This window comes from Odontomachus brunneus, unplaced genomic scaffold (genome assembly GCF_010583005.1).
Source record: "Odontomachus brunneus isolate Ranch 3 - 2012 unplaced genomic scaffold, Obru_v1 Obru_scaffold_091, whole genome shotgun sequence".
Taxonomy (NCBI): domain Eukaryota; kingdom Metazoa; phylum Arthropoda; class Insecta; order Hymenoptera; family Formicidae; genus Odontomachus; species Odontomachus brunneus.
Genome location: NW_022639541.1, coordinates 1,099,569 through 1,111,853, shown reverse-complemented (window position 1 = coordinate 1,111,853; position 12,285 = coordinate 1,099,569). Strand labels below are relative to the sequence as shown.

The 12,285-nt window shown below is 38.4% G+C and overlaps 1 protein-coding gene and 1 long non-coding RNA gene across 2 annotated transcripts in view; both read right to left on the bottom strand.

The window, feature by feature from the left end:
* Positions 1 to 2,804, bottom strand: part of LOC116848218 — a 4,536-nt gene extending 1,732 nt beyond the window's left edge. Inside the window, exons 1-2 of the long non-coding RNA XR_004378930.1 lie at positions 2,178 to 2,804; positions 1,164 to 1,719 (exon numbers count right to left, since the gene is read on the bottom strand). This is a non-coding gene — a long non-coding RNA (uncharacterized LOC116848218). The remainder of the gene's footprint in view (positions 1 to 1,163; positions 1,720 to 2,177) is intronic.
* Positions 2,805 to 4,446: 1,642 nt separating this feature from the next.
* Positions 4,447 to 11,891, bottom strand: LOC116848216 (tropomyosin-1). The gene is made up of 7 exons (XM_032824088.1): positions 11,739 to 11,891; positions 8,535 to 8,822; positions 6,696 to 6,829; positions 6,432 to 6,620; positions 6,015 to 6,090; positions 4,983 to 5,115; positions 4,447 to 4,851 (listed from the first exon to the last, which is right to left on the bottom strand). The coding sequence occupies exons 2-7, from the start codon at positions 8,772 to 8,774 to the stop codon at positions 4,769 to 4,771; spliced, it is 855 nt and encodes a 284-aa protein (XP_032679979.1). The 5' UTR covers positions 8,775 to 8,822; positions 11,739 to 11,891; the 3' UTR covers positions 4,447 to 4,768.
* Between the last annotated feature and the right edge of the window lie 394 nt (positions 11,892 to 12,285).

Genomic DNA, 12,285 nt, shown 5'->3' with positions numbered 1-12,285 from the left:
TATATATATATATATATATATATATATATATATATATATATATATATATATATATACACATATATTATATCAGGCAATATTTTTAAAATATTTATAGAACGCTGTGCGAGGTCATGGAGGAATATTGAAATTGAAGCTCTGAATTTAAGAATGTGTCTTGCTTACTGGGCGAAGCCCCGAAAGAACGTTACAAGTATACGTCCAATTGTGCGAAAACTGAGACATTGCCATCGTAGCTCGCTAGTGCTCACGGAGTTGGAAGCTCTTGCGGTATATAACACAAGTACAATCTAACGAATATATAACGTACAGTGGTTCCTCTCCGCAATTTCCGACATCAGTTGCGCGCAAAGTGTCTGTATGTGTACGAGTAATAAGCTGAGCGTAATCTGTACAAAGAATTCACGCTGTAAATAACGAATGAGAATTCGACGACGAAGCTATAATCCATCGTGCCTTTCGCGCGCGTGAAGCACATAGTGTGTGCGTGTGTGTGTGACGTAATTAATGCTCGCAGTACGAAAGCTGCGGCTGTGAAACAAAAGTCGAATCCGCCGTCTCTCGCAGGATGTTACTTGCAATGTTTCTTTGGGGTACTTAAGGATGTCCGCGATGCATTTACACAGAGTAGCACGTGCCACGCGGTCAAGGAGTAGAATTCATGTATGGTAACGCGCGTATTGTCATCGCACTGATTTAGTTACGTAAGATGAATTATTTAGATATAGGCGTGATACACACACATACATGTATACAAGATGAGTTACCTAATGTTAGATTTAAAAATAGCTCTGATCTTTTTATATTAGAAGAAAATGCGTAAGACATAAATTGTGTGGTTACATGGGACAAATATTGTAGTCAGCCAACTCCTTTGAATCACAATTATGTGTGAGAGAGAGAGAGAGAACTTCATGCACCTTTCTCTAATATAAAAAACAAGAGATATTTTAGGATTTAACATTGAGGGCGTAACTCATGCTGTATATATTTACACACTACACCATATTCATACAGTGTCTGTTTTGTGATATAAACATACGTTTCTCATCTCGAGTAACGCCTACCGTGGGTCCGCATTCTCCCTCACATCGGAGATTACTACTGGTCATATTTATTGATAATTTTTGTACAAGCCGTAATGTCAATAGAGCAACACTTACGCTAATCATAGAGTCGCCTTAATCCATATTATCCATTGACACACTGTGCATTAATTACGTATGTGTATTGCTTGTGGGAAACGAGAGAGTTGTACTTGATGGAATTATTCGTGTGATGCTCGTACTTTGTTCTGTGAGCTGTAACGTCGTTTTCATGTACTTCCTGGTATGCATTTTTCACTCGCAAGACACCATACACTAAGGAGGAGGCATCGTGTTAACCGAGCGTTAACTCCTGCTGAATCCTTTCTGCTCTTTGGAACCGTTTGATCGTAAATTCTCTGTGTATGTATGTATGTACATGCGTGTGTGTGCGCATTAAAAATTAGTACACGTCACAATTTGTATAACACACTTCGATAATTCTCGTCCGCTTCTCGTCGTATCAGCTTCTCAAGTTGTAATCTGTGTTACTTAAATTCTACTAAATTTGTTATTTCGATTTGGTCCTTTCGTTTCGCCAAGCAAGATTCGTGTTTATGTCACACAGGGACAAGCACTCTCCTCCCGTGACTTTCACGTCGTGGTCTGCCTAAGAAACGAACATCCGTAGCATCTGCAATTTGTATAGTACAATGATAATGTCACATATAATGGCATCATGTGTAGATCAGTCATTATGTCACGTGCAATCGATTCACCAAATAGTCTAATGGATTTTGATATAATTGTTGAATAAGAGTAACAAAGAGTGTACATTACGCCTAGATTGTAAGATACTATTTATAGTTCTGCGCGTTCTATTATTTATTATACACATAATATACTGAATATCAATATGGCTATGTTTCTAGAAATTATGCGCTTTTTGTCGTTCGAATCAAACGCGTTAATGGTTGTGCGCGTCCTGCGTATGTTATATGTGTGCGTGCGTGTGTGGGGGTGCGTGTGCGCGGAGAGAGAGACTGTTGACTTTAAATACTCAATGTTATGCTGACCCCGGCATGCATTGTTGTAACAAAGCGTGAAATACGCAAGACAGAATCGAGAACTGTAAATCGGACAGTACGTCACCTTTTATAACGTTAAGGGCTAGATGTAGGTTTTAGATGCCTTTTTCGGATATCACACAAATGGTAGAGACGGATTTTCTGTCATCGTGAAACGCCGCTGAGTGAAAATGTTTGGTGCGTGAATATATATATGTATATATATGTGAAAATATATATATATATATATATATATATATATATATATATATATATACACACGCGCTGATGAACCGACCAATCCGGTTCAATTTGCATTTGCGATAACTATGTGGCGACGTTTTATTGAAATCCTTAATAATTTATAAATTTTAGCCGCGCCTTTATCTCGACGACACGACACTCGATGGGTCGGTTTGTTGTTTCGCGATTGTTGTACAGCTAATTTTCTTTTTTTCCTATTTTTATTTTCTATTAAATCATAGATTCGTGTCGTATCTGTCCATGACGTAGTGTTTAGCGCTTGAACGCGACGATCTGCTGTATCGAAACATCGTTTCGAAAATAATAACAAACGTCTTATAACGTAAGAAAGTCTATTCTTCTAATGCGTCGAAACGTGCCATCGCGTTCGAACACTAAAGCGCGACATGCGACACATGAATCTTCTCTCGTTCTTTTCTTTTTTATACTTACGTTTTGCATGACGATACTCGAGTTACGTTATTAGCGTTAAATAACGTGTGTAAATGTATATCTGAGTTCGCTTGATTGCCGATTGTTTGCGGCATGATATTTAATTGTGCATACATAGTCACACATCATGATTGTTGCTGCGCATTTTTTTTATAAGAATCTTCTAGATGAATGTTATGTAAAGATCACATAGTATACGTACGAGAATTATACATATACGCGTATACACGTCGGAGTTCTCATTTACGTGTAAATAATGAACGAAGGAGGAATAAAGATTATTTGCGCGTAGGATGGAGACGCGTTAATGATTTCGCGAGAATATAGTACAAGACGGAAAACTGCTAGATTTATATGCCATTTGATGAATGCGACATGTTCTCTATGTACATTTATTAAATATATTAAAAGACAAAACACAGTTATGTTTTTTGAGATTTACTATCAATAAAATTATCAAGTAACAGATAAAGTCTTTCCAAAAATCTAAATAGATAACGAATCAAGTCTAAAGAACGTCGGAGAGTCTTGCTGCTGAAGAAAACTAAAAGATTATTCGTCTTTGAATTAATAAGAATTAAGGGTCTACAGGAATCATTTAAATGCATCAAATTGAAGCGATTGTAGTTAAAATTTTAAAATCAACCGGATATGAAACATTCTAAATTTTCTTAACCGAGATTCGGACCCCAAAATGGTTTAAGTTTTTGTTAAATCGAAATTTAACTATTTTAAGGGTCTCCAGGAGTCAGTAGAGACCTCTCATAGCAAAGACCTCAGAACTAACATTAGTATTTTATCAAATTTTAAGTAAATTACAGAAAATATTGTCATATAATTATAATATTTATAATCAGGATAATAATCCAAAATATGCTACAAAGCGTTTCTAGAAGAATCAAGATACAATAAGAGTTATAAAAATATGGTAATAGCAAATATATCGAAATATTTGAGAAGAATAAGCAAAAAGAAAGATAGGATTCTGATAGCGGAGAAGGAGTGGAAAATATAAAACATATGATAGAAGAATGTGAAGCTACGAAACAGACTATCCGGATGGAAAAGGTTTTAAGAGAAGATAGAGGAGAATTAAAAATTTTAAAAAGAGAATAGAGTAGATCAGGGAAAGAGAAGAAGAGAATGAAAAAAGATGGAAAAGAGAATGAGAGCAGACACAAAAGCAAGATCGAAGAACGAAAAGGACAAAGGAAATTTAAGAAGAAGAAAAAGAAAGAGTTAAAGGATAAGAATATAAAAATAGGAAGATGAAATTTAACTTGGATTTAATTATAAATTGGTTTTGTGTAGAATTTAAATTTTAAAATTGTGATTTCAATTTGGATACTAATTTTAATTTTAATTTTAATTTTGTTTTTTGTTTATATATGATCTTCATTTTTAAGTTAAATTTTAATTTATAGTTTATATTTATTTTATATTTAATTTATATTTTAATTTATGTATAAAAATAAGTTTATGTAAAAATGTAAAAAACTGGAAGTCATCCAAAGCCGAAAGGCACGGATTAAGTTTAATAAATAAATAATAAATATATTTATGCATGTAATAAATATTAAGTTACTTATAAAAATTAAGCGCTTGCAGTCTTTATTACGTTGAATTCTTACATATCAAAGGGATTATTCTTCCATTAATAAAGTGGAATAATAATTACCGTTTATTGAATCTCTCTTAATCTCTCATACAATAATAACAGAGTAAAACTGATTATGTCCTGCTCTTACATTTCGGCGACTCCATCGTCGTAACAATATTAATTACAAAGAATATAGCGGACGTATGTGACGCGTCGTGCATTGTCCGCGACGTATTTTTTATCTCTCCTCTCCGCTGAACGACGATATGCGAAAGTGAAGAATTTGCGAATCTTTCGATCAACGAAGAAGAATAAGATGATGAAGAAGAAGAAATTTGTATCGTTAGGCAGAAAGCGTAGCGAGATCAATGAAAAGTGATCTAATATCCTGCCAGCTCAGCGAACGTCGAGTCCATCTCGTCAGCCAACGACTTGTATCTGTCCTTGTTAATGCCCAATTCGTCTGAAAGAGAAAAGATAAAATGTGTGAAGAGATGGTTGATTTTATGTTTCTTTTTTTCAGCTCAATTTCTTCGCTATTTTTATGCGTGACCGGAAATGCATTGTCAAAACAATTTGAATCAAGAGGCCTACCTTCGAGCCTGTCGACCTCCTTTTGGAGTTTCTTGACGGTTTTCTCGGCGAACTCGGCGCGAGCTTCGGCTTCCTTCAGCTTCACGGTCAGCGTCTTCAGCTGGCGCTTGAATTCTTCGACTCGTTGGTTAGCCTGCAAATAATTGTGGATTAGATTCAATCACTTATATCATTGAGACGATTTTCGACGGCTACTTTCTTCCTTTTACTTTTTCCGCTTATCCGAGCGCGCGAATGACGCTCGCTTATGTTCAGCCTCCGTCAACTTCACAAGACTTACGAAACTCTCTCTTTGACTTGTAAAAATAGTTCTATATGTATGCTGTTTTTACACGGAGAGAGTATTATAGTTACTTTTTATATAAATTTTTTTTAGTTTTATTATATTTTTAATAATCCAGGAATGGACTACTAAACTGTCAGTAAAATCATCTTGCTAAGAAACATGGTAAATTTCATTAGAAATAAGCAAGTATTTTAGTAGCATATTTTTTAAAATATAAATGGCACATATGAAATAAAAGTATAGTCAATTATAGAATATTTTCCTATTATTCGGTTATAAAATTGTATAGTAATTTTTACTATAAAATTCTCTATACATTTTTTTGTGTAAATTTCTACTATAAATTTCTACTATAAATTTATTTTTAATATAAAATGTATGTAATGTTATGATACTATCTATACTATCTATGAATACACATCTATATTATTATAATCATAACGATATAGCAGAGTAGTCTGAATAAAAATCTTTCACAAGTTAGGGAGAGTCCCGTAGGTCTTATAAAGTTGACGGTCCTGAAGCTGAAAAAACTAGTCAATCGCGAGACTGAACAGGAGAAATAAGGCAAAAAATAGACATAGATCTCAAAAGTCGCTTTAAAAGTGTGAGTAATTCCAAGCACTGATTTATTGCAAGTTTGCGACATGGAAATGAGGACACGAAAGTGCAAAAAATGACTTCTGCGATTTGCGGAATAAAAGAAAGAACATGAGAAACTCAGCCGCCAAAGACGACGGCCGTACCTTCTCCTCGGAGACCTCCAGAGACTTCAAGCTGTTACCTACAACCTTCAACTCTTCCTCCAGCTCCATGATCTTGCTGTGAAAGTGAAAGATCGAAATTAAACGCTCGAATTTTGTTTTGTTTAATCTCGAGAGACGGTTAACGAAGGGCGCGTCTCTTATTTTTGAAGAAATTTGCAGTTTTATCGTTTCCTCGATACATCATGAAATACGTTCAATTCAAACTAATTTAATTAAAACCAATTTAATAAAAATTTAAAATTTAATTATATAGTTTATATATTAATTGAAAATGATTTAATAAAATTCGCGGGTAATGAAATAATTTTGTGTTACGTGTAAATCGCTGTGCGACTGAACTGTAAGAGAAAAGCGCAACTAATTCATTAATTAATGATTTTTATTGTCGTTACTCACGCCTCGCCGGACTTGACGCGGTCCTCTGCGACCTCGAGCTCGTCTTCAACGAAGGCCAGCTTGCGTGACACTTCGTCGGACTTGCCGTCGGCGTCCTCAGCGAGCAGACGGGCTTCCTTCAGCTGGTTCGTCAGCTGGTCCATCCTCTCCTCATCCTGCTGCGCACGGTTTTCCAATACTTTGCACATACTGCAATTGGTAGCGTGTATGTCGTGACGATGTAATGATGCGTACGGCGTGGATTAATTAAGCGCGCATAATTACCGGCTGGACTCGTCGGCAGCCTGCGATGCTTCCGTCAACTTGGCAGACGCGGTGTTCAGCCGTTCTTCCGAGCGCTCCAGATCCTCTTCAATCAGCTGGACTTTGCGATTCAAGGCGGCGACTTCGGACTCAGCCTGCAGGCAACGTCGGGTATTTTAATCGTGTACAGTTACCACGAAATGTGAGAAAATTGTTGACATATAAATATATTCAATATATTTTAAAATTGGTTACAAGGCTCTTTAAATAAAGAATCCAAGAGAAGAGATAAAGGCCTGCTAAAAGTTGACACACAAGTTTAATAGGTGATATTAATTAATTCAAATAATAAACAATTAGTGTCTATCCTTAGGATGTGCGAAGGGAAAAACTTTATTTAAATTTTATTTTGTCCCCCCCTCCGGTAGCATCCTGCTTAGCTGCTGCTCAGTTTCAAAATAATATTTCCAGGCCTTTCTAATTTAAACATTCAAACTTTAACACATCCTAACACCAAATTGTTTGACATTATATTGCAGATTATTTTGGATTTTTATTAACTTATTTTTCGTACAATCCTCACTCGCTACATCCTTATAAACGTAGCGGTGTGGCATTGTGTGAACCGTGAACTTAACATTTACTTGGAAGGCTGTCGTGGCGGTTAAGCCTGTTATTATTTAATATTTTTATACAAATATAAAGACTCTTACTATATACAATAAATCGCTATAAAAAGTCAATAAAAGGGAGATGAGAGTCACATATCGCCGGTATAATAACGAGAACAATTATTTATACAACTGACAAAAATTACAATAAAAATCCAGCAAACGTTTCGGAGCCATTTCGGGCCATCTTTAGCGCATACTATACAATTATAAAAAGTTCTTTCACAAATAATATGAGACGTGAGAGCAATGATTGCAGCTATAACCAATCAAATTCTTCTCGAGCAACGATATTTAGCGATGCCCAGATTAATTAGGTCGATACTCGATGTTCCCAAAAAACTTGTAACGATTATATATGAAACAGTGCAACTGGCTAATATGATAAAAAGATAAGCATACCAATGATATCAACCTATATAATCCATGTAAACGCTGAATTATGTTCATAATAATTTTTCTTGGTCGATGGATAATACAGATATGTAATAAGGTCAAGACGCCAATATATATATATATATATATATATATATTTTATAATTTTTTTCTCGCACTCCCTGAAAATAGATACTAAGGCCCGGTTTTTTAATGATAGTTTAAACTTAGATTTCAACTTAAACTCTATTTAAACGAAACAAACGCATCATTAGAATAAAGTTTAAACTTGAATCCAAGTTTAAACTATTATTGAAAAACCGGCTCTAACTATTTATTATTTGAGTTAGTTAATATCACACTATTAAACCTGTGTGTGCTGTAAACAGAGCACGAGATTCTGAAATTCTTAATTTTGAAGAGGAGTTTCTTGTACGAAACAAATCTTTCACATCTTTTTCGAATCATATTTAATTACGAGAAAAAATATGAAATACTAATTATATTACTACTATATTAAATATATTCAGTATACATACAAATATATTTCAAAGATATACAATTGACAGTGCAAAAAATTTTGAAACTCTTAATCTCGAAAAGAGAAGCTCATGTAGAAAACAAACCTTTTACGTTTTTTTAAAATTGCATTTCATTTTGCGACAAAAAAATATATATACAATATAATATTATATATTATATATAGATATTATTATATTAAATACATCTAGTATATTAAAATATATATGCCAAATATGCATCTCCAATCTGTAATGTACGAGACTTTGAAATTTGAATTTATGAGAAAGCTTACGTTGGTAAGGGATTTCTCGCGTTCCTCGAGATCCCTATTGGCCTGCTCGAGGGCCAGCTTGGTGGCCTGCAGATCGCCCTCAACCTGAGTCAGCTTCTTCGTGAGATCCCCGACTTCCTCGAGGACCTTGTCCGCGCGCAAATTCGCCTCCTTCGCCTGGCCCTCGCAGGTGTCGGCCTTGTCCTGCGCATTATCCTTCTCAAGCTTCATCGCTTGCATCTTCTTCTTGATCGCGTCCATGGTGGCGGCTGTGTTTTGCGGACCGGTCCAACGAGATCACCGAGATTGCTGGAAACGACGTTCTCTCATCAGACTCTGTGCTGGTCATCGGCGACTCTCGCAACGAGATGTTTGTTCTGTATCTAAGGAAATTACGTTTCTCCAGCCCCCCTTCATCGTTACGCTCGACATTGCAGATTCCAGCAGGAACCTTCATATTTTGGCAGGATTGCATTTTGCAGCAAAGGTATGCGCGGCTCGCAGAACATCGGGCTGGACGTTCTGCGAGCCATAATTCCGGGTAGCTGATCGCGCTGAACGCGCAAGCACGAGGAGGAGAGCACATCGGGGCGTCTACGGAAATAGCATCTACAGCCCGATTCTATAAATATGTGCATAACGACGACGACGGTGACGACGACGACGACGACGGCGGCGGCGGCGGCGGCGGCTCACTGACGCTTCGTGTGGCGCACGAAGGGGCCAAAACTGCGAGTTTGTAACCCAGAAGAACGGGCTTTACTTGGCCGCCACCGCCGACCGACATTCGATCTAACCGACGCGTATTAATAGCATTTACAAAACTTCGCGATCGCGACCATCCAGCGCGCGGATCTTGCGACCGCGAATCCGCCAGCTATCCGCGGCTGGGATGTTTTCTATTTTATTTCTCAAGTCGCGCTCAAACAATTCAGCTCGACTTTCAAGTGTGGAATTTCCTTTCGTCGTGTTCAACAAAAACGATTCACTCTTCGAGAAAATCAATCGTATTTATTCATAATTAGCCATTGAATAAACAATCATAAGCTACTGTCTCGTTGTCTCTATTATTGATATGATTATTACGTATCATATTATATTATATGATAAAATAATCAAACATTATTTGGCGCGTTATTGTATCATGTAATAAAATAATTATGTATGATTATTGCATATATCTTATTATATTATATAATAAAATAATTATATATTATATTACACGATGTGATGAAATTTATAATATTTTGTATTATAATTATATCTCTCTCATATATAATATAATTTTCATATCACAATTTTCCAGCAGTCGAACATTATCGAGACATTGTATAATACGTGGGAGCACCGTCCACTGAAAAGATCGAGCCGAGCTTTTTGGGGCCTATCTACAAATTTATCTCATCCGGAAGATGGTCCTCTAAAGCGTAGGAAATTTACTATTACGAAATGTTTGACGCAAGTGGGCCAAGGGGGAGCGATGTAATGTATCTGCGTAAGAAACGTCGTTATGTAAATGTCGGCGTTATCTCTGGTTTGCATTTGCGATATGAAGCAGCGGTCAAATTGTTTCTATGTAACACTAGCGGGAATGCGAAACGACGACGCATAGTCCGCGTGGAGCGCACGTTTAAAGCGGAAATGCCCTTAAGAGGATAGTCGCGTGTATGCATAACAATGTAAAATGTCATATTGATTTTCGACGTGCGCGACTCTGAATAACGGCATCTCGCGTAAGAAAGAAGAAAAAATATGTCAAGAAAGAGAGGGAGAAGCAGAACGAGGGAATGCGTTATATCCGTTGTGTTTTCGTTAAATAATATATATTTTCCGCGACATACCGAAGAGGGGAGAGAGAGGGAGAGAAAGATTCAAGGAAAACTGAAATTGAGCTGAGGGAAAATTAAAACAAAAATTTTGCTCAACGATAATTACTCGGCGTTCAATGTTTGCCGTTTATTCCAGAATTGAGATTGGAGTTCATATTTGACTCGGAAAACGTAACATTCGGTCTCGGGGATATTAATAGTCCGCAGTTGCTTACACTCGCCATGCGATGTCAAAGTGACATCACCTCCTCGCCGCGGAGGGTAGTTTGCGCGAAGGTAAGGCGCTACTGTTAATTACATTACTTCCTTTCCGCGTCTTTTTGGGGTCGTCGCGAAAGATCGCGAAGGGGGGAAAGTAGGATTGCTTTTTTATTTCACGTCTTGGATTTAGCGAGGTGCAAAATAACGTAACTAATGTTAGCACACCCACACAAACACACATCGACATTAGAATTTGCTACTTACACTATCGCCATCGTGTTAAGCCGGTAAGCAAATTCCTGAAGCGTTAGCAGCGGGAAAGAGAGAAATAGCTGTTATTATTTGGCGCGGCGGTTAAGGAAGCTGGCCATGAAGAGAGCTCCGTCCGGGTCAGAATCTCCACGCGCGGGATTGCGCAAATCCTCGTGAAAATCAAACATCCCGTCTCCCTGCAAGAAGCAAACGTGCCACGCGCCGTTGAATCCCAGCGTAAACCAATTCTATCGCAACATCCGTAAACACACGCGTTCAATATTTGAAACGGCGCGCGGACGGATTGCCGATCGGAGTAAACGGATTTATTTTGGTCCGCCAGCGGAGCCGTTGCTTGGCTCTCCATTGCACTGTATCTAGCTCGATATTTCGATTTTTCCAAGGCGTTTGGTCTCCTTCTCTATACTCTTCTTCTCCTCCTCGTTCTCGTCAAAGCGCATGTTTCTGCACGCTTTGATGACACTAATTAACTTTATTTAATGACTGTCGTCCTTTTGCCTGTGGACGGTTGGTGACCTGATTCGCGCGATGAATCACATCTTGAGAACACTACTCGTGACGATCTCCAGAATGAATTCCAAGGGTTGAGAAGGCTCCTCGGGAGAGGAGTTCACTAGTTAGTTTCCAGTTTGAGTCACGTGAGTGTCCATTTCTTCATGTCTTCATCTTTCGCCGATCTTCATTCGCGAGAATCGTCATTTCGCGGCAAAGCACATAGACACAGGTTGAGGAGAGAATGAAAGAGAGAAGAGAGAGAAATGGTGAGATAGAGGAAGAGAGAAAGAGAGAGAAAGAGAGAGAAAGGGAGAGCAAGAGCAAAGGCAAGAGAAGCGTTATCACGGCAACAAAAGCGCGTCGCTCACGATGATGGTGCTGATAATAGTGCCGATGATGCTGATAACAATGATATTGCTGCACTTACCTAACTCGAGCCGATCGGAGCAGCGCGAGTCGAGTATCTGAGCGGAGAACGGAAAAGCCTCCGGACGAAAAGTGCGCGCGGAAGGACGCGGCGCGTCGCCGCCGCTCGCCCTGGTGGGGATCCCAAAAATGGACCGCCGCGAGCCCCGCATAACACGTTTATTTTCTGCTCCCGAATACGCGGACGAGATGTCTGTCGTGCACCTTGCGTTCGTGAGCGCGCTCCAACACCAGCCGCCGCTGGAGAAGCGCTCTTCAGAGTTAACGCCGCGACCTGACGCGACCTCGCTTCTACCTGACCCACGTCTTCACCTGTCGCGCGGACAGAACAGCTGACGGACGGAGATCTGAAGAAAGGGCGAAAGCAATCTGCAAGTGCAGCCGAGTGAAGAAGTCAGCGGTACGAATTCCGTAACTCTGTGGAACAGAACTTCTTTGGCTTCTCCTCCTTCCCTCTCCCTCTGCATCTCTTGTTGAATTGTCTCTTGGGGATTGATTCTCTCTTCGCAACCATGAATCCGCTTACTCGGTGATGTTTTAGACTCAAC

Coding starts and splice junctions, on each gene's coding strand:
- LOC116848216 (XM_032824088.1), bottom strand. CDS start 8,774: ATGGACGCGATCAAGAAGAAGATGCAAGCGATGAAGCTTGAGAAGGAT. Junction 6,621..6,695: donor GCTGCCGACGAGTCCAGCCG/GTAATTATGCGC, acceptor TACCAATTGCAG/TATGTGCAAAGTATTGGAAA. Junction 6,091..6,431: donor CGCGTCAAGTCCGGCGAGGC/GTGAGTAACGAC, acceptor TCACTTTCACAG/CAAGATCATGGAGCTGGAGG.